This window comes from Protobothrops mucrosquamatus, unplaced genomic scaffold (assembly GCF_001527695.2).
Source record: "Protobothrops mucrosquamatus isolate PMUCROS unplaced genomic scaffold, P.Mucros_1.0 scaffold1526, whole genome shotgun sequence".
Lineage (NCBI taxonomy): Eukaryota > Metazoa > Chordata > Lepidosauria > Squamata > Viperidae > Protobothrops > Protobothrops mucrosquamatus.
This window is the reverse complement of record NW_015387698.1, coordinates 119,901-142,674: the sequence shown is the minus strand read 5'-3', so window position 1 is coordinate 142,674 and position 22,774 is coordinate 119,901. Positions and strand designations below refer to the sequence as shown.

The window sequence follows — 22,774 nt, the reverse complement described above, 5'->3', positions numbered from 1 at the left end:
CTTCCGCCGCGCCCTCAAGACATGGCTGTTCCAACAAGCGGGACTGGCCTAGGATAATTTTTAAGAGGGGTTTTTTAGAGGGTTTTTAATTACTTTTTAATTAGACAATTTAAATATTTCATTTTAATTAATTTTAACTTGTGATTGTTAGTGGTGTTTTTAATTGATTGTCAGCCGCCCTGAGTCCGCAAGGAGAAGGCCGGGATATAAATTCAAATAATAAATAAATAAATAAATAAATAAACAATACAGAGTGGAAGATTACAGGGCTCAGAAATCTTACTCAACTGTTAGTTCAGAATGAGAAAAAATTCATAGGTGGCTTCTATAAAATTTCTCTCTGTATGTATGTATGTGTGTGTGTGTGTATGTGTTGCTACTGTATTTTTATTTGGTGCACTGGCTCTTCTTTTAATATAGTCTATGTTTCACACCATAGTATCCACCCAACACATCCATACACATAGATTCTGACTGGGCAGTCACCACCACCAAGCACCATATATGCACAAAAAGGTGTGCTAGTAAACAACTGTGGGAGAGGATACCATTATTGGAGCTATGCTCTTGTTCTTTCTCTTCCACTGCTTACAGACAGAGGGAACAGGACACAATACATTCATCTATAGCTTGCTAGTAAAGTGTTTTCATGATATGTCCTCAAGGTATGACCATGGAGTCTGCCCATTAGGGTCATAAGTCATAAGTGTTGTAAAATAAACAAGACTCATTTTTAAGACCTTTTTTAAATTATGCTCATTAGATGAATCAACCAGGACATTAAATGAATGAAGATCGGGCTTGGTATTTGCTTCCATTCATTAAATGATCTCGGCCATCATTAAATGAACTGAGAGGTTGAGGAATTTGCAGGGTTCTCTGGATGGAGCCATGCTTGTCCACCCATCAGCTATTCTATCAAGGAGAGATGGCCTTCCACTGCTGAACTGCTGCACAGATGCCCAGATTTAAATTGGTGTCTATATGGGGCTTAATTTGCAGGGCTCCCAGTGGAGCTTCTAGAGGAGAGGTCCCCAATCTATGGGCCACAGTCCACTAGTGGACTGTGGCTTCTTGGCCATTGGACAGCATGAGTGGCTGGCCAGTACACACGTGCGTGCAGGAGCGTGCTCACCTCCCTTGCGCTGGAGCTAGCCAAGCAGCATGCCGGTGCTAGCCAAGCCACAAGCTGGTGCTAGCCGAGCCACAAGCCACATCCTGGTGTTAGCAGCCCCATTTGCAGACCATGCATGCTCATGGCCCCCTTCATGCGCACACGCACGTAGCCACATCCTTTCCCACCGGGCCACCAACCCAGAAAGTTCCTGCTCTAGAGGGAACTGCTTCCACTTGCCCATCAGCTGTTCTACAAGCAATCTACAGTAGCACACACTAATCCTCAGACGGAAGCAAACACAGTGCAGTAGAATCCAAAGGAACTTTCTGCAAGCAATCTCAAATTATATGCTAAAAAACCCATATGGTAGAATACAATGGAAAGGTACTAAATCTGCTTTCTGTAGACACTGGATAGTATTTCTGCAACCAATTCAAATGCAATGCAAACAAACACTGTAATGAAAAAAACTTCACTTTGCAAAGCATTTCAAAGCAGCATAAGCAGTTTACAAAGTAATTACAAACAAGCACAACAGTTTCTCAAGTACTTATAAACAATCACAGTACTATAATAAAAAATAAAAAAATTAAATTACTTACAAAGACGAGTACAATACTCCAGTCCTTAAAGCAAAGGAGAAAAAAAATAAAACAAGTCCAGTTGCAAAGTTCCTGGATCTTGACTGGTCATATGCACCTGGGGAAAAATGTGCCAATCTCAGAAATTGCAGGTGACAAAGGGCAGTCCAAGGACTGAATGTGACTGAATCCAGGTCACATGACTGCAGAGGCCTCCTGTTGGTTGCAATTTCAAACCCTTCTCGTAAGTACATTTTGGGGTGCATTTGTAACTTTGAACAGTCATTAAACATCCATTTGTACCTTGAGGATTACTGTAGTCTCAAAGGCTTCTTTCTAGGCTCCCTATAGATTTTTCTCTTCCAGCTATTCATTCTTTAGTGTAGAACAGGGGTGTCAAACTGCCGGCCCACAGGCCGGATGCGTCATGTGGAAGCCGCGCTCACCCCATTGCCGGCAATGGCAATACCGTCCCGGTACATTGTGCGACGTCATGTGACGTCGTGAGTTTGACATGTCTGGTATAGAAGTTCTGAACTTATCAAAGATCATCAAAGATCCAAAGCTGATACAAATTTATGTGGTTCTACGATTTATTTTTTTTCCAGAATGAATGTTTATATCATCTTGAGATCCCACAGATTTAAAGGAATCACATCTGTCATGGTATTGACGGGTTCCAAAACTGCTGGAGTTTTATTAATGTGGTATTCCTCAGCAGCTTAAGATGATTTTATTATTTTATATATCATATGTTACATTTATAAAAAAGATGATTGGTTGGGAAGCATTGATTAATTCCTAAAACAGCCTTTCTCCACCAGAGTTCTATGAGAGGTTGCTAGGGGTTTAGTGAAAAATCATGACTAAAAAAGAAAACAGGCTTTTTTTTTTACTTTATGGACTGCACAGTGCTGGAGCTTGCAATAGTGAGGATTTTTATGTGCCCTAACTCAGCTGCTGGCCTGCCTCTGTGCTTGTGTTGTAAACACAACATGGTTAGAAGTGAATTGTATTATGAAGTTTCCATATTTTTTGCTATTTATGTAGGAGTTCCCTGAGACCTGAAAATTATTTCAGGAGTTTCTCCAGGGTAAAAAGATTGGGAAAGGCTATCCTATAACAGTGTTTAAACTAGGAGAGAAAAACATTTTTCCTTCCTACCACAAAGTACACAATTTCACTCCCATAGGATACTGGGTTGATTTTGTTTCTATCCTAATACAGCCTCAATAGCAAGATTTTCCAAGCAAAATAAAGGCTGCTTGTCCAAGGAATATAAAACAGTAGTTCAGTTAATCTACATTAAATCGTGTTTATTCATTTACCTCAGGCACTTGTATAATAGTTTACTTCATATTACCCACTTTAGTACTTTTATAAACAGCTTCTCCTAAACTAGAGATGTACAACTTTGATTGGCAAGAAGGTTACATCATTATTATTATCTATATACTACTAACATTCTTGGTCTGTTTATTGTTTTTAGTCTTCAATTGGGTGAAACGATGCATCATAGAGCAACAATTTTTGAATCAATGTACCTTAAATGAGCTAACTTTCAGAAAGTATCCAAAATCTGGGACCCATGACTCATATAGGATTGAAATTTGGCAACGCTTGACTGCTGCTGTGCAGCTGCAGTCATGTGATTGTCATTTCCAATGCTCCCTGCCAGTTTCCTAGAAGAATAGTCAATGGGGAAGCCAGCAGGAAGCCAAATGTTGCTCCTAGTGCCACTACTTTTTTGCCCATGATAATTCGGTTTCTCTGGTTAGGTGAGGAAATATCTTTGAAACAATGACCCAATGGGTTGTCTAGTAATATTATTATTATTCAGATGTATTATAGCCACTCATTCTAAAAGACTTTGGGCAGCTTACAACATATCAAATAATGTATACAATTTAAACAATTTAAACAATAACAAAATTAACTATCCAAACAAGAAAACAATTACAGCAATTTAAAAAAAAAACACAGCAGAGGGGCCACTCCAACAAGGCCTGAGAAGAGAGGCTTAAGGGCTTTCTGGAACCTCAGGAGAGTAGGAGCCCCCCCGGCTGTTATTCCAGATAGCAGGGGCTGAAGGCAAACTTCCCTACCTCACAAGATATCAAAGTTTAATTGAGAGGACTTGGAGTGTACCCATCCTACCTGAACATATTGGATGGGCAGAAACAACTGGACACAGGTAGAGATTTTGTGGGGTCGCATTACCAGCTATACAGGGCCATATGCACTCCATGAGCTGTGGGTTGGACATGCCCGTTTTAGAGAATTTTATTCATTTCATTGGACACTTACAGAACTGAACTCAGTCCAGCTAATCTCACAAGACTATATCCTGGGCTCAAACTCTAAGCAAATCCAAGCATGTCAATATCACATACCCAATGTTTAGGACGTGATTTAAGAACCAGCAAGTGTAACACACACACACACACACTCCATTGAAGCATCTGTTTTTAATAAAATGCCTTTCAATGTTTGTTTTTTTCTCATAATCTTTCTATATTTTTGGTTATACAGATATTAGAGACCATTCATTAAACAAAGAATGCAACTATAGGGTTCATATTTGTAGTTTACTGTGCCAAGCCGTTTCTTATTGGTGCAATTTGCTGACTCTTATAAAATGAATTCAGTTTGGTTTGTGATCCCTGTAGAGACTGCAACATCTTCTCTCAATCCCTCTCTGAGAGAGCGATGGGAGGTTCAAAAATGTAAAAAATAAATAACATTTTTTTGAAAAAAGGAAAGTATTGCTTTTCTTGTACATTAGAAGAAGAGTATTTCTTTATAATTCACAATCATTTCATGACAATTTACCATGTTGACTGGAATGTGATTACAAGTATGTGATATAATTTTAACATTAATATTATAATTTTTGCATTGCAATAATTTGGCAAAAAGATTTATAGCAGTATAATATCAATACTGGAAGAGATCAAAATACATGTCTCCCCCCCCCTCCCCGCAAATATCAGTCTGTTTGGCTTCATAACATTATTTTGGATAGTCGTCAAGTTTAGTAAATAGTGCCGTTTTACAAAGAGCTGTCTGTGCCTGATTAGCTTTCAGCAAGGAATCATATTCTATACTAATTTATGCGTATATACCTTGAAGAAGAAATATTGAGTTAGTTGTTAAACCTGTATATTATTCACTGGCTTCTGATTCTTCATTATCTGTTGACATCACTGCTGGGACTATCTGTCAATAACTTCTCCGAGTTTTGGGAAGGTCATGACTGATCATTAATGATGGTATCCTGTCTTCTCTCTGCCTTTTCTTCTTTCCCTTCAATTTTTCCAGACATCAAGGTCTCCAGTGACTCTTGCATTCACATTATGTGCTCAAAATATCTACGCATTGTCTGCTAATATAATATTAGAGGTTTTTTTAATGTTGAGCAGCAAATCAACTTTTGCATTCTCTTCTTTCATCTTCAAGAAAACAGTTTATAATCTTCCTTGTCTCCAGCGGTTAAAATTAACATACTTGAAATAGCTGGTGTTTGTTCTGGCAATTCTAATTACAGTTCCTAATTCTAGACCAGGATTTCTCATACAACAATTTGCATATAAATTAGATAAATAAGATGACAGTACACAACCTTGGCAAATTCTTTTCCCAATTTTGAACCATTTAGAGTTGTATATTTTGTTCTAGCTAGTATTTCTGGTCAACATACAAATTTTTCACGAGGCAAGTAAGCTCGCCCAGTACAACCTTGTTTTGTTACCAATTTGTTGTGGTATAGTCATATGTCTTTTTTGGAACTCCCTTGCCTTTTCCATTATCCATCAGAGGTTCATAGTGTGATTTTGACTGCTTCTGCCTCTTCTGAATCCAGATTCCACATTGGGCAGTAAATGTATTTAATTTATTTATGTTGAACTCTGCATTGAAAAATATTGAACACTAACATATGCAGATTTGGTATTTTGAGCATTGTTTAGTATTGTTCCTTAAACACCACCTCTATTTTCAATGGGCAAATGCAATGATGTAAAAACATCATACAGTCTTAATCACTATAATCACAATTTATCAGGATAACAATGAAGAGAATGATAATTATGACACAAGGATACCAAATATAAATTACGTGGGAGATGCTTTCTGAATGACCTAAATAATTCTTGTTATCAAAAACTGCTGGCTCTCTGAGTGTATTCTATTGCTGTATGATTGTTTAGATGTTTATATCCTGCCTCTCTCCCATCCTGACCAGTTAGCTCAGAATTAACATTTTGTTTTAATATTTCTTTGGGTAAGGCAGCCTGAGAGAAACTGTTGAACTGCCAGGAGCAAAGCCTGTTGTAATTCATATACCTCAGCTACTGAGCGTTCCTTTACCAATTAAATTGATGGGCACTTCCCTTACAGATAACAGATGTTGCACTGAAAACTAATTATGAGTCACCATCCTGCTCGTAAACACACTTAGTAGCAAATGTCAGACTAGAGAAACTGTTCTCTGACCTGGCCTACTTTGATGTACTGACCGATAACATAACCATTTGGGTAATTTAGGAAAAATGGGTTTCCATTCACCTAAGGTTCATTTTGATTACTTGTGATCCTTTTGTGAGAAATCAGCCCCCCAGAGAAAGAAATATTTTGGGGAATATTAAAAAGGCAGAATATATTTCCCCAAAGGAATAATGGAGAAGATCTTAAAAAAGAGAGGAACCAGCCCTCCAAAACCAGCCCCTCTCCCCCAAGCAGAAACTAGGCAGAATCCAGTTTTTAGAAATGCAGATGTGATAATCCTTTCAGAAAGGCTGGAGCCAGGAAGCTAGAAGCTGATGAGATTAGAAAGACAAAGACTCCTACTCTAAGGACAGGAAACATAATAGGATTAACCCACCAATACCAAAAGGGCACACTCAGACTCAGGTCAAAGTACATGACACAGGAAATACAAAGCATCAAACAGGAACAGGAAACAACCTCAAAAGCCCCAGAAGGTATAAAAACCCACTATTCCCAGCAACATGTGGTCGGCTTTCCCAGAGTCACATTGCCGTCTGGCTCTGCTCTTTAATAAACCACAACCTTCTTTCTAAAGCAGTCTCCATTTTGTTTATTCCTGGCTTGGACTGGACCCTGATAAAGATTTTTCTTTCAACACTTTAATTCAGATTTTAATGTTTCTCTAATGCCACTTTCCAGACTATATTTGGTACATGCAATTTTGTTTAACCCTTGAATGTTAAGTTTGCTCATGAATACCCCCTGAGCAAATAAAGCATAGTCTAACTTGCATAAGTTTTGTGGTAATAACAGTACACCTAAGATGTCATTACTTTTCAAGTTTTATACAGTTCCTAAAGTACACTGAATGATGTGGCTTCAGACAAAGTGTTTTCAGTTTTAGGATGGATGGATGGATGGATGGATGGATGGATGGATGATTGACTGATAGATAGCACCTTCCCTTCTTCAGAAAATTAGTAGATATAAAGAAGGAAGCACAAGCCAAAGAATGAAGTAATACACATTTTCCTTTTGGCTAGCAATCCATGGCCTCATCCTCAAAACTATCCAAATACAGTATATAATTTCAATACTCAGCATTGAATGTATAAATAACCAAATAAGAATGAATCAGCCATATTCTTTTCTTTCATAATTTCTTTTATGAAATCAGCCCAAAAGCCTGTTAACTACAGGCAGAAGAGGGGAGGAGGCAGAAAGCTCTTATTAGGAAGAATTGCCACTATATTCTATCTTGAAGAAAGACATGGCTTTTGAAAATTTTCTTGCAACATAAAGAAGCATACAATTTCTAACACACAATAAACTTACACTGACTAAATCTGTGGAAAATGAACAGAACAAATGAAACTGTCTTGCAAATGCCTGCTTTTTTAAAGTAAACATGTTTATTTTGGTTCTGAAAATATCTCGGGTAAAAAGAGTTCCCGTTTGTGCCTTGTCAGCCTAAGGACCAAAAGTATTGTGCTGCTTTTCATTTTCTTGAAGGGAAGATTTTATAGCTGAAGTAGCTGAATTTCTGCACACATCAGGACAGAGCTTCTCTTCAAGGAAAGGAACGATTTAAGGAGGCATATGTTTCCTTCTTAACTGCCTCTTTTCTCTGAAATAGAGCAGCACAGATTCTTTTATTTTTCTTTTCTGCAGCTGGAGTTTAAATGGCAAACAGAATCTACTATTAGATTAGATTACCAGGTAATGTATTATATCTACATATTAAATTACTATTTAAAATATGGGAGATTGACTATCAATATATTTGTGTGTGTGTATGTTGTCTGTGTGTGCCTTAGAGAGCAAATGTAAAATGTATTTGCAGAGAGTATATTGTATTTAATTTCATGAAGTTTAATTGATATGAATAAAAGCAATTATTTTTACATTGGCATAGAAGTAATAAAAAGCATTCACAAAATTTTATGAAAAATGCTAATATCTTAATAATTTCTTAATAATAGTTTTTAAGGTTATGTTCATAGCTATGAATTTCAGTGGCATGGGATAATTAATAAAAAATAACATAGTGTTAAAAATCAACTTCTTTTTCCCAAATGCATTCTCTTTTTACTGTTTGGAGAGTAGTCCATTACAATATGGATTTAAAAGAGTAATTTGAGATGAAAGATTATCTGAATCCCCTGCCCTTTTCACAGAATAAACTGTAAACATAATGCAATTCACCTGAGAAAATAAACGATCCCTCTCTCATATCACATTTCGTGTGTGGCATATGCAATATGCAGAATATACTAGTGCAGTGTGGCTCAGCCAGCTGTTACTTCCTTAATGCAGTCCAAGAGGAAGCAACCTCTTGTTCAATGTATATCCACCCATTATTGGCCCCCATCCCTCTTTCCTGAACATAAAGACCGACTCAGTAGATCCAGACGACACTTTTCATGATCCAGAAATAGCAACTGCTGTTGCCATGCTCATAGCTTTCATCAGGAGCATATGATGGGCAGCATTTGTGAGGAGCTTGTTCTCCTCATACCTTAAACAAAAGGTAAACCTTAGACCAGACATCAAAAAAGACACCTACCCTATATTTTTTAGGCTTTTAAATCCAGTAAAGGAACAACAAACATGCTTTTGTGGGAAATCATAAACCAAGACAAAGTATATACAGTGTGGCTTCTTGAATTCTACCTCCTTTACTAGCAAAGGACATAGGCAGGGTGTGTACTCTTCTGTGGGATGAAATACGTTGACATTCTCTGTATTTGTATGTACATGCACTATATCTCCCAAGGACTAATCAGAGTATGTACTGTATATATGTGTAGCCTCTATGTGTGTATATTTTGCTCTTCTCTCATATTGTGCATGTTTGGGTACACAGGAAGGCGTGGGATGGGCTCCATATGCGCCTGTCTGGGTCACGTGATCAAGGGGGAAGGGTGGAATAAGCAACATACCAGCTGATTGCCCAATTTCCTTTCCCACAGTGATACATTAGAGGAAATTTTATGAATTTATTTTCTCTACTCCCACAGTCTGATCCAGCTTGCTGATTTTGCTCTGTTCTGAATTTGGAGAATTATCCTGCTGATAAGACAGATAGAGAGACAGAATCCTAAGTTCTTTTACAGAATTACTTTTCAAACTTTCCTTGGGTTGGCAAGAATAAAAAACCACCAACTTTTGCCCTGAAGAAAACTTTTGCTAGCCATGGACAGGGTAGCATAATTAATACTTCTGTACTGTTACACAGCTTTATTTTAAAGTGATAAACAGAATATTAACAGCCTTATGTCATTTATAATTCATAACACGTGGCCTAAAATAAGAGCCGTCTTCACAAAAAAATTTTCAATTGTTTATAAAATGAAGCCAAAGAACTTCTCTTTGTAGATGACAATGTGACATTCAGAAAGAGTAAACTTGCAACAATATTTCATTTATTAATCTCATCATATTAAATTCAGAAAAATCAACTATCTATATCATTTAAGTATTAGTTATAGTAATTCATTTCCAGTCTTTCTGATTATTCATTAATCCAGAGTAAGAGGACTGTATTTGTCTCCAAAAGCAGGGGTCCCCAACCTTTGGACCGTGGCCCACTAGTGGGCCCTGAGGTGTTTGCAACCGGGCCATGGAACCGACAGGCGAGTCCAATCCCCTTGCTCAAGCAGGAAACCTGAAACCATGTCAGACAAGTGGTTGTCTAGTCTCTCTCCAGTGTTCAAGCATCTGGAGGCAAATCGTTCCACTGACGAATTGTTCTAACTCTCCTTAGTTTTAGGTTGGTTCTCTCCTTGATTAGTTTCTATCTCTTGCTTCTTGTTCTGCCTTCAGATGCTCTGGAGAACAGGTTGACCCCCTCTTCTTTGTGGCAGCCCTTAGGTATTGGAATACTGCTGTCAGATATTTGCTTCCAAAGAACATTGCTAGTTTATATACAGAAGATTCTCACCCTTATATAATTTGTAAATAAAAACAAATAGCCATTGACCGTGCCTTAGACTCTCTACTTAATAAGGACCTTAATAAAAATAATGCATTTTTTTATTTTTAATTCTAAACTCTTTAATCTTCAGGTGACCTTTTCCTTCTTTTTTATACAGCACTCCAGGGAACAATGCAAAAAGCAGTCCTAGTCTACTATCTTTTGCTTGTTTATTTGTTCGTTGCTCTTGCCCAGAATAAATCCAATGGAATGCCCGGAAGAGCAAGGCGAAGAATAATCTATAGACGATTACGAAAGGCTCCCTTAAGAAATTACAGTTTAAATAAGCAGTCACAAATTAGACCTCCAATCTCTAGGACTCCACTAATGAGCATCCCACTTACTAATATCGATGAAGATATTCCTGGAGTATTTAACTCTCTTACCCATTTGGATGGCCAAGAATCCAATTACAATATTTTGCCAGGTAAGCAGGAAAAAGTTATTTTTTATATATATTTATAAACCATCCATGTAAAAAAAGAAAACTATTCCAAATAAATGAATTCTTTGCGCTTAATCTTGGGTATCATGTATGGCAGTGATGGCGAATCTTTTAGAGATCGAGTGCCCAAACTGCAACCCCAAATCCACTTATATATCATCAGGTGCCGGGTGGCCGTGGCCCATTGGGTGGCCGTGGCTGCGGTGGTAACGGCAGACTGGGTGGGACTAAAAAGTTCAATCAATCAATTCCAAATTTGTGAGATCTTTTTTTTCCTGCAAGAAGTTCAAATTGATTGATTGAACCTCTTTTTTTTGCATACAGCGGCAGAGGCCTAAAGCGAAAAAGTTTTATAAGACCCAGCTGAAGGCCTAGGACTGGGGCAACGGCGCGCATGCCCACAGAGAGGGCTCTGGGTGCCACCTGTAGCACGCGTGCCATAGGTTCGCCACCACGGATGTAGGATATTCATTCACTGTAGAGAAATAACAGAAATCTAGTAGTGGATTTGCTGCTCTTCACCTAATGCATAGAAATAGATTTTATTATTTATTTTACGGCCTCCCAGTTCATACTGTGTTGATTCACAATATGAAATCTCACTAACCTAAACATAAACAAGTGTGGGGGGGGTTGGTACTCATGTCAGAAGCACCAAGGTGCTTCCGGGTTGAAAGGATTAACCTGTGACATCATCATTGCTCTTTCACTCCAGCTCCTCCTGGTAGGAGCTGGAATGAAGGACGAGGGCTCAACCCTGCCCCAGGGCACCTCTTAGGTCTCAAAAGCGGGCTTGCTAACATCCTGCCCAGCGTTCCAACCACTTGAGCCACCATGTTCCACACGTGTGATTAAATAAAAAATACTAACATGCTTGTATAGACCAAGCAACTTTCTACTGCCAGGTCAAGTTAAAATGTACAGTTAATTAATACACATCTTTCAAACATTGTAGAATCTCATAAAAGCAGGTGATTTTTCCCCCCAAAGCGGGTAACTGTACAGTATTCCAGCAACTTATTTTTTATCAGAGTACATGGAATTGGATGAATCAGTGAGTCAGCATTATTTAGACTAGTAAAGGTTTAGAACTAAACTCATCCTAGTGAGTGAACAATTCACATAACTGACATTTGCACTCTCAATGGATGTGCAAACTGATTTTGTGACTGTATGCTCCACCGCTATCTCATAATTTTTAGTGCTCTGAAAGAACCATCCTAATAACTTATGTTGACCCACTTGCCACAAAAGTGATGGAAAGCATTTTATTTCTATCAATTTCAACTGATCTGGATCAAGGCATTAGAAATAGACTGTTGTAAAAAATCACAGCTGAGTATTCAGAATGAGAGATTCAAATATTTATATTAGTGGTGTTTTCAGTTAAAAAGACCTTATATAAATCAGAATATAAATAGTGTATATGCAGTTTTCTATGATGAAATACTTTAATCCACAATATGTTAATTCTCTCTATACTAATATGATGAATTTCAAAGCTAAGTCCAATATTACATTAGCAGATATCTCAATTGTAGCCCTTAAAATGAAAGTTTTCTCAGTACAGCCCATTATATAAAACTCTCTAGAACAGAGAGTTCCACAGCTCTCTGAAACACATCTGGGTGGTACTGGCACATGGGGAGAGAAAAATACACTTAATATTCCAATGCTATCCATTTTATCACTAAAGATATACAATTATATGAAACTCTATATCTATTTCTCCAAGGTATTCAAAACTAAAATGTATGTGGTAGTAACAATTTGGTTTAGCCATGTACACTAGAAACATGGCATAGAAATATTTGGAATAAATAAGTATAATTTCATTAATATATGAACTTAAGTAAAGGTGAAATCATGGCTTCATTGTACTAAACATTCATACTGTAACATGCAGCAGCAATCTTCTGAACATGTTCCTATTCAACATCTAATTCTAAACATATTTATATATCAACTTTTATAATATGATTGTATTATAAATTCATAATTATTTACTATGGAAGATGTCTGTGATTTATTTCATTGTTATAATTCTAGAAATTATACAGTATCATAGTGTGTGCACACACCAAATAAATTATTCTTGTTTCAAGATGCACATAATAAATTAAATAAATGATCTCAAAGTGGAATTACATAGAAAAGGTAGGTATATAAAGCAGTTGTTGTTTTTATTTTAAAAAAGGGCAATTAGAACACAAAAAAGTCCATTTTTAATAGTATCTCTAAAGCTGTTCATTTGGGAGCATTTGTTTTCATATTAAAGAAAATATGCTGGCATACATACCATACCTTCTATATGAAGTATTTTAGATCTCCCTCAGGAATCATCTGAAGTAAAATGTAGTTTCCTCATTTTCCCCTTGATTGTTTCTTTTTATCTGGAATTTTACCCAAAGGTGGAACTAAAACCACTAAACTCAAATAAGTTGGAGCTCAGTACTGAAACTACACCATATTTCTGAAGCTGAAAGCATTGAGGTATCTGCCAAGGATTTCATCCATAAGGTATTTTTAGTCTAGTATTTAGAGTGATTGCAAGTGAAGATCGCATTGGAAAAGAGCCTACCTATCTCTAACTTTACAATCAAATGTTCAGTTAAATATGTTACATTTTAATATTATGGACATATATTATAGAAGGTGTTAAATATCTTTTACAAGATTTTTACATCTTCCTTTCCTAAATTATTATATTCCAGGTATGGTACAATAAATATTTATATTTATAACAAGCATACTACAAGTAAGTCATCATTCAATGGATGACTGAAAGGTATTGAGTTGTATTATCCCTTTTATAAATTTGTTATGAGAATTATTTGAAATGAGTTTGAATCTAGGTCTCTGCAGATCTAATCTGGAAATCTTATTGTTACATTATCAACTCTCATGTGGAATAATATTCTGTTGCATCATCACTGTCTGAAAATAATAGATTGCCACATACATCAAAATTTAGATAAAGCTGGTAGTGAAAATGTACACTTTATAATTATTTTATATATTTGTATAATAAAATCTGCTTTTGGCTTCCATTTCTTAGGAAAAGAAGGACGATGCTTTGCTAATGGAATGATTATGTTTGATAAAGCTGTGTGGTCTCCTAAACACTGCATTACATGCCTCTGTTCAAAAGGAAAGGTGTTCTGTGATGAAACCTCATGCAATCCTGTGACATGTCACAAATCTACAACACTCAAAGGGGAATGTTGCCCTGTGTGTCTGGAGAGTGGTAAAGTATACTAATTTCTTATATACACTAAGCCTTATATGCATATGACACAAAGGAAGTCCTTGACTAAAGCATCCATTTAGCAACTGTTCGAAGTTATGATGGTAGAAAAAAAAGTTTAGTCTTTGCACTTACAACCATTAGAGCAGAAGTCCCCAACCTTTTGGGCAGTAGGGACCGGTGCCACGGAGAAAGGTTTTTCCATGGACCAGAGGGGGTATGGTTTTGAATACTGCCTGCATCCCAAGGATGGAGCTTTGCTTGTCTGTGCGGCCCGCTTGTTGGCATGCTGCGGATCGGTGCCGGTCCACGGACTGGGGGTTGGGGACCCCTGCATTAGAGCATTCCCATGGTCACATGATCAAAATTTAGGCACTTGGCAACTGGCATGTATTAACAATGGTTGCAGTACTCCCAGATCACACTGTAGACATTTGCAATCTTCGCCCCTGGTTTCCAATAAAGTTAATGAGGAAAGCCAAATTTGCTTAATGACTTTGTGATTCTCTTAACTGCTGTGCTGATTCACTTAACAACAAAAAACATTGTAAAACTGGGCACTGCCCCGCTTATCAATGGACATTCCAGTTGCAATTATGACTGTAAGTTGAAGAGTACCTTTCCATTTCAGAGTATATTAATTTCTTATATATAATTTGAAAATAATATGTACACATATGCCTTTAATTATAGTCAAAAGTTACAAGGGAATGAAAAGGAAAATAATTCACTGTTCCTTGAATGCAACTGAAATATTAGTTTGGAAATTGGAATTTGTGAAAATAATATTTAATCATATCAATAATAATGTTTAAAAAATCATATATATAATCCAATCTCAAAATACCAACATACAGTACACATTCATTCATTATGTAATTGCTAGCCTTACCCACAAAAAGTACAATAAGTGGCAACTTTGATAGTTCCTTGCTCTTAGATTATTACATCACTCAGACAATAACTGGAAAGGCATGTTTAGGTATCACCTAAACCAGGTGTGTCCAGCCTACATGCCGCCCTAAACAGCTAGTAATGTGGACCTTCGAAGGAGGAGCTTTGATCACACAGTTATGCTTGCCATCTTGATATTTTGACTTCATCTTTCGATGTCTCCTCAATTATTCTAGCATTATTAAGTATAATTTTATGGCATATCAATATACTAAATCAAACCAAATCACATGTGACAGGCAAACATTTCTGAAAAGCTGACATGACAAAGCAAGCAATCACATGCACTCGGATCTGAGCCAATAGAACTTCAGCACAGGACAGGAGAAAAGAAAGTAGAGCTTACTTACTGCCAATCCCAAAGCAAATATTTCATCTTGGCGTTTTGGAAACTTTACAACAAGGCACAAAACTATACACTTATTCAGTCTAATCCAAACCTTAATTAAGGCTGAAATCAGTACAGAGCCTTGATGTTTTTAAATGTAGCTTGAAGCTCAAAATTAACTGCCCAAACAAACTAATCTTAACAACATTGTATTAGTATCTTTGTATTAACAAAGATATGGTAACAATTTTGGTAAAAGCTGTTTTATGAAACACAATAATACACATGTTTATTTTGCTCAATGTACATTCAAGCTATTCTATCACATGAACTCTAACATCCATAGCAAATAATTTTATAAAAAAAATTACCAGCTGTGCACCTACTATGAGTAGCCTTCTTGTTCAACCAGGTGTTTTTACAGCTGTTTTCCTCTAAATATTTTATTACCCTATGAGCCCATCCATCAAACCAATAGCAGCAGGGACATAACAAATTGATTTTTTTTTAAAAAAGCAACCCAATGACAAAGCACTCAGAATAGTCAGAACATTTGAAACAACACAGTTTGAAAGTTTTATTTAATGTCTTTTGTTCCAACTTTTAAATAAACTAATAAAAATATACATGTTTAAGAGTAGCCTTATTAACAGTTTTTGAGTAAGAACACTTTAAAATCAATATGTTTGCACATCTTGATTGTATCTTAATACATTACAGCTGTTCAAAACAATAAAAAAACTTATGAACCTGGAATTTTTATGAGAATTTATATTAGAATCTAATCTATAAATTTTGTTTGCATGAAATATTTATAAACAAGGTAAATAATTAGAGCAACTAATGCTAATAAGACTAAAAATTAGAACTTTAATATTTAACTAAATATCTGGTGCTCTCTCTCAATATAAGTATAGATTGATATAAGCACATCCAATAAAATAAGTTTATTGGATACCCATAAAACCACAGAAAATAACAAATTAGTCCAATTAAACTTCTAATATTTCTGATCTTGTATACAATATTTTTTGCATGCAATATTGATTTTGTATACACTTCCAGCAACATTAACTATAGGTATAGCTTCAAGTACATCTTTATTGACACTTACTATAAAAACGGCATTACGAGCATGTGTTTAATTAGCATTAACTCTTTTTGTGTGTGTTTATATTCAGTATCAAGTACAATTTCTCCAGGAGACACAGCTGAAATTTCTGGTGATTCTCCTGTGCCAACTAACCCGAGTGAACCAGTCTTGCGTTATATGCAGACACAAGATCCAATGCAAAAGAAGGAAGGAATACTTAAAAAGAATATTCATATAAAAAATAAAGCAAAGATGAAAAAGAGGAGAATAAAAAGCCACAAACCAAGAAGAAAACATGAACATATGAAGGATCAAAGGGAAGAAGAGGTGGAAACCAGATTGGAGGAAGAAAAAAGAAGAGTTTATGAAGAGGAAGAGCTAAGAATTGAGAAAGAAATGAAAAAACAAGAGCAAGAACAAGAACAAGAACACGAGCAAGAAGAAAATGAACAAGAGAAGGAAAGAAGTGAAGAGGAGGAAGACACATTGTATGGAGATGTGTTCAGAATGCTCCCACACTTCCCAATTCCTGAGCCTTCTACTGAAATTCCTCCTTTGCCAACCGGATGCTCTGTCTTAGAAAATACAGTAAGCTGCATTAGCACCAAACTCACACATATACCTGTAATCAGGGATGAAGAGCTTACAAGCATAGAGCTTGAAGGTGAGGATTTTTTAAAAATACATTGGAAGTATATTAAAAGTGCTCTTTATCCAAATGAAACCCAGAACTCTGTTCAAAGGCATTGATATAATTATGACAATATAAACAGAGTTATTATTTATTCTGTTCCTAATGCTCTCCTTTATTTTACTTCACTTACTGTAGAGGCATAATTACTATTTTAAAATAGTTTATCCTCTGAAGAGAGTTGAAAAAACCTCTCCTTGGTATGTAGCAGGTTACTGCAAAGGCAAGCACTGGGGAAGATCTTGAGAAATTAACCTCCTACTCATTCATCAGTTTTCCAATGTTGCACTTGATTAAATAGTTTCCTATTGTGAAAATTGGGAAAGGAAGGAGGAGAGATCATTTTTATTTCCTGTAGTGTTGCATTAAATTTTCCACTTTGCTGTTTAATGAAGAGACCATATAAATCCTTACTAAAAAAAAAAATCCAGCCTAAAAAGTTATTACTGTCTTTTCTTGTGTTAGGTTACTTGTACTGTACATTTAAAAAAAGAAATGGTCAACATTTGGAGATCACATTCTTAACTTTTTTCATCCTTTCCCCTAGGGAATGACATCACTGAAATTCCAGATGGAGCTTTCAATGGACTGCCTAATTTGGAGAGAATTGATCTTCGTAAAAATAAAATCACATCGTCTGGCATTGGTCCACAGGCATTTAAAGTAAGAAAAATCAATACAATCATAGACACAACCACACACATACACAAAGGTTATACTCAACTTTGGATGAAAAGTTAAATAATTTTATTTCTTGCAACACTGGCATCATTTTACTTTCCTCTTTTTATTTTCAATATAGTGTTTTAAATAATAGCATGTTTATAATATTATTCATATTATATAAACATTACTAGATTGAAATAATACCATGTATCATAATTTGCAATATTTCTTTTTGGTACCTTCAAGACAGTGTTGACTGTTGGTGACACATGGATAGGTCTCTGCAGTTTTCTTGGCAAGATTCAGAAGTGGTTTGTCATTGTCCCCTTCTCCTAAGAGAGTGACTGGCCCAAAGTCACCCAGCTGGCTTTGGGGCCTAAAGTAGAACTAAGTCTCCTGATTTCTAACCTACACCAAAGTGGCTCCAATTTACAACATTACAATTTTAAAAAAGAATATCAAAATATTCTTGTACTTTAAATAATGCAGCATTCTGCTTTTGCTTATTATGGATTGCATGTTCTTTCATCCATGCCTTTTTACTTTAAAAGTTTCAGTCATAAAATTCTACATAATTTTTCTGAAGGCTTTTGTCTTAAAATATACTGTACATCAGATTACATATTTTTTATTTTCTTGGCTATCATGAATTCCAGGAGGATTACATCTAGAGAGGTAATCTCCTAGTTCTTTATTCCTCTTTCTGAATAGGAATATGATCCAGCTCAACATAATGGTCACTCCATTTTTAACAGATACCTCCAACTGATGTCAGAATAGTACTATTCTGTGCATTGGATATATCACTCCTACCCTGTTTCTTCCAAAGTGAAAAACAGAACAGAGATCATCTGGTGTCCTACTTTCCATCTTTATTACGCTATTGTTACATACTTAAAAGTATTAAAGCAGGAATAATCAAAAGCCACACCCTTTGGAGTTTTCCATGCTAATTAGCCACAATATTATTTCCAATATTGTTTCCTTCCTATAGTTATATGGAGAGATAAAACTTTTGCCTGTTGTTCAGGTCTCTCTCTCTGCTTTTGCTTACCTTTTGTCAATAATAATAATAATAATAATAATTATTATTATTAATAATGATAAAGTTGGAAGGGACCTTGGAGGTCATCTAGTCCAACCCCCTGCTCAGGCAGGAAACCCTATACCATTTTGGACAAATGGCTGTCCAGTCTCTTCTTAAAAACTTCCAGTGTTGGCGCATTCACTGCTTCTGGAGGCAGGTTGTTCCACTGATTAATTCTTCTAACTGTCAGGAAGTTTCTCTTTAGTTTTAGGTTGCTTCTCTCTTTGGTTAGTTTCCACCTGTTGCTTCTTGTCCTGCCTTCAGGCGCCTTGGAAAATAGCTTGACTCCCTCTTCTTTGTGGCAGCCCCTGAGATATTGGAATACTGCTATCATGTCCCCCCTCGTCCTTCTCTTCGTTAAACTAGACATACCCAATTCCAGCAGCCTTTCTTTATATGTTTTAGCCTCCAGTCCCCTGATCATCTTTGTTGCTCTTCTCTGTACTCTTTCTAGAGTCTCAACATCTTTTTTACATCGTGGTGACCAAAACTGGATGCAGTATTCCAAGTGTGGCCTTACCAAGGCATTGTAAAGTGGTATTAATACTTCACCTGATCTTGATTCTATCCCTCTGTTAATGCAGCCTAGCACTGTGTTGGCTTTTTTGGCAGCTGCAGCACACTGCTGGCTCATATTTAAGTGATTGTCCACTAGGACTCCAAGATCCCTCTCACAGTTGCTACTATTGAGCTTGATGTTTGCTGGTATTTAATAAATAAACATCAAGCTATATTTTTGCTACCTGTATTAAGTGGCATGTGCTTGCTCTAATCTGGCTATAAGAAATGGCTGGGAGTATGTTGAGTATAAACTCCAACAAAAATAGTGTGGGTGCAGCAGGGAGTTATAGCTAAATCCTAGCACCAAGAGCACCCCAGTTACCAAACATCCTAATTTATTTCCAAGTACTTAGTCAAGCTGAATCAGCAATCAGATGCTATACACTGCAGTATTTTTAGGACTAAAAACATCCTAATAGAAGAATGTTTTTTTCATGCCTTCAAAGCTATCATAAAGTTTTTGGAAATGGAAATGATATCAAAATCAGATCATCTCATGCTTGAAGATGGGGAAAAATACACTGCTGGAGCATGAAGATGAAAACATTATTTGAAAAGCTGACCTCTTTGGAGATATCATGCCCAGAAGCTCAAGCCAGGAGAATCTGGATTAAAACAGATTAAAATTTAAGTCTGAAATCAAACTGAGATCAAATGTGATGATCTGTAAATTGTAAGATCAACTGTAAGTTGATTCAAAATTGTGTTTCAGAAAAGGAGAATTGTGACAAACATATACCTACTCAGGAATGAACAATAATATTTGTTCAAGAAATATGTAAATCTGAAATTATCAGGACATGAAAGTTGAATGGAACATGTGTTGGAATATGTCTCTATTCAGAAGAAACTAAAACAAACTAATCTTTCTGATGTTTTAATAAACTATTAAAAAACCAATATAGTATTGTTAATCAAACTTCATGATACATTTCCTTTGGGAATGTAATTGTTAAACTGGAGGCCTACCGATATATTCTGAATGATGCAACAAAAAGGAATTCTCTGAACAAGATAAAAGGGAAACATGTAGTCTGTCATTACTGTAAGAGAAAGGGGCACATTCAAAGAGAATGCGGACTTCACAGAGCTAAGACCCAGATGTCTTAAATGAAAAGTCAAGCCTCAGCAGGAATTGCAAAACAACAAATAAAATATATTTATGTTAGCAAATAAATGCTTTCTTTAAAGTATTTTAAGAGGATAAGAGTCTGAATTTAAAAAGAAAAACTGTTTGGCTGGACAGTGCTAGATCAAGTCAATAAATTTGCAACAATTATATGTTGAACTTGAATATCTTGAATAATAAAGGAAAAGTTAATTTAGCAAATGGATATATGTGGAAAACATTATTAAAATGAAATGCCTAATAAATTATAATGAAAGCAGGGATATATTTCAAGAAGCATATAATGTACCTGAATTGGATGTAAATTATATAAACTTGTGTATTTTTATGTATTGTAGTTGCAAAATTGTGCTTGAAATGGACTTTATACTTTGTAAGGGGACATTAAATAGTATTAATTGAAAGCACAATGAAGCTAATTTTCAGAGCTTCTTCAGCCTAAAGCAAAGAGTAGTAAGATGCATGCATAATAATAAGCTTTACCAGATTTGATAAGAAATGAATGTATTATTAGGAAAATAAAAAATGAGGACTTAGCAATTCAGTTGAATGTTTGTCCTTACAAGGACAAAATATGATGACTACATAAAGGCAAACAGAAAGCCAGCCAACCATCAAAAATTATTTTTTCAGACATTTATGGTCCATGTCAATTAAAACAAAGGGTGGAAAAATTATTTTAAAACATTCAAAGACTCTTACTCAAAATAGATTTGAATCTATCTTTTAATCAAAAAGCAAAACATAAACTAAAAAACTAAATCAAATATGGTAAAACATGAGCTTTAAATGGGAAATCCTGAACCATGCTTATATACAGAGTTAAAAATGGAAGACATACGAACAATCCTGTATTACGACTACATAATTGTAGGAGCAGAGGACAAAGGAGACAGCTTGAAGATCATGAACTATTTAAATAAAGAAGTGGAAGATACTAGGCTTCAATTCCTGGAATTGAAATATACATTACAACCAGAATGAATTGGCAAGTAAGAAGCAGAACAGAACAGTTGGCAAATAACAAGCAGAATATATGCTTGGGAAAGCATATATTGCATTTGTGAATAAATCTGTTACAGCCAACGAAATTTCATTGCATGTAGAAAGATCAATAAGAAAACATAGGCAGATTGAACATCAATAAAAAGATATGGGAGATACTTAAAAGGAACAATGGACTTTAAAACTGAAGAGGAGGAATTTGAGAACTTTTTTAGTGGGTTGTTTTAACAAATTTTTAGGGGGTACGGGGAGGGCCGGGGGGGGCATGGGGGATGCCTCTCTGGGGCCAAGGCCAAGCCTGTCTGAGGGGCGCGGCGTGGGAGTGGAGGGGGAGGTGGTTGNTAGTACGGTCAGTGGGAGGGGCAGATATGGCGGGAGCAGAGGACCATATCGGGTTTGGGGAGCACGCACACGCTGTCTACAAGCGTGTGGGCGCTCCGGTCCTCAGGGCTCTACTCGGTCTCCAGGGAACTTAGATCCCCAGGCCCGGGATCACCGGCTGATGTTATGCAATGCCAGGTCAGTGGTGAACAAAGCCCCCTTCATTCAAGATCTTATTCAAGAGGGGGGTGCGGACCTGGCAGGTATCACCGAGACCTGGCTGGGCACGGAAGGGGGAGTACCCCTCGTTGACATCTGCCCGCTGGGTTTCCAGGCATTCCATCAGCCAAGGACCCGGGGTAGGGGCGGTGGGGTAGCGGTCATTATAAGGGAGAATCTATGTCTGAGGGAGACCACTGTGCCTCAGATAGATGGTGGAGAGTCCCTCCTTGTGAAGTGGGGGCACGGGGTTCAAGTGGGCCTGTTGATTATATACCTGGCTCCCTGCTATGTATCAATGGCCCTGCCTGAGCTGGCCGACGTGATAGCCGGGGTGGCGGTTGAGACCCCCAGACTTATAGTTATGGGGGATTTCAATCTGCCATCGGCGGGTGAAACGTCGGCGACGGCTCGGGAGTTCTTGGCCTCCATGACGGCCTTGGACTTGACCCAATTAGTTCATGCCCCAACTCACACGGGGGGACACACACTAGATCTGGAGAGCAGTTGGAGGGCGAGCCGAACCGAATTCGACCGAACACAGGCAAGGATACAGGTTAGATCCTACCTAGTGGCGATGAGGGTGGCGAGGTCTAACTACTACTCCACCCTCATTGCGTCATCAGATAATCGCCCGGCCACCCTCTTCAGGGTGACCCGCTCTCTCCAGCTGAGGGGGGGAGAGGATTCCCTGGAGGGGAGGGCCGAGGACTTTGCTCAATATCTGTATGACAAAGTCGCTCGGATTCGAGAAGGTCTTGACTCTGACTGGGTGGCCCCGGGGGAGGAGTCAGGAGTAAGTCTTGAGACGGTTATATGGGAGGAGTTTGACTCTGTGGCTCCTGAGGATGTGGACAGGATTCTCG

General features: G+C 37.0%; 2 protein-coding genes across 2 annotated transcripts in view; one reads left to right on the top strand and one right to left on the bottom strand.

Annotated features, from left to right (window-relative positions):
- Window positions 1–22,774, bottom strand: part of CENPP (centromere protein P) — a 149,097-nt gene that overhangs the window by 21,681 nt on the left and 104,642 nt on the right. The gene's annotated exons all lie outside the window — the stretch shown is intronic.
- Window positions 7,698–22,774, top strand: part of ECM2 (extracellular matrix protein 2) — a 28,247-nt gene continuing 13,170 nt past the window's right edge. The window contains exons 1-5 of the mRNA XM_015822333.1: window positions 7,698–7,905; window positions 10,281–10,589; window positions 13,666–13,854; window positions 16,318–16,893; window positions 17,468–17,583. Of these exons, the coding sequence (XP_015677819.1) occupies window positions 10,295–10,589; window positions 13,666–13,854; window positions 16,318–16,893; window positions 17,468–17,583 (1,176 nt within the window). The 5' untranslated portion in view covers window positions 7,698–7,905; window positions 10,281–10,294. The remainder of the gene's footprint in view (window positions 7,906–10,280; window positions 10,590–13,665; window positions 13,855–16,317; window positions 16,894–17,467; window positions 17,584–22,774) is intronic.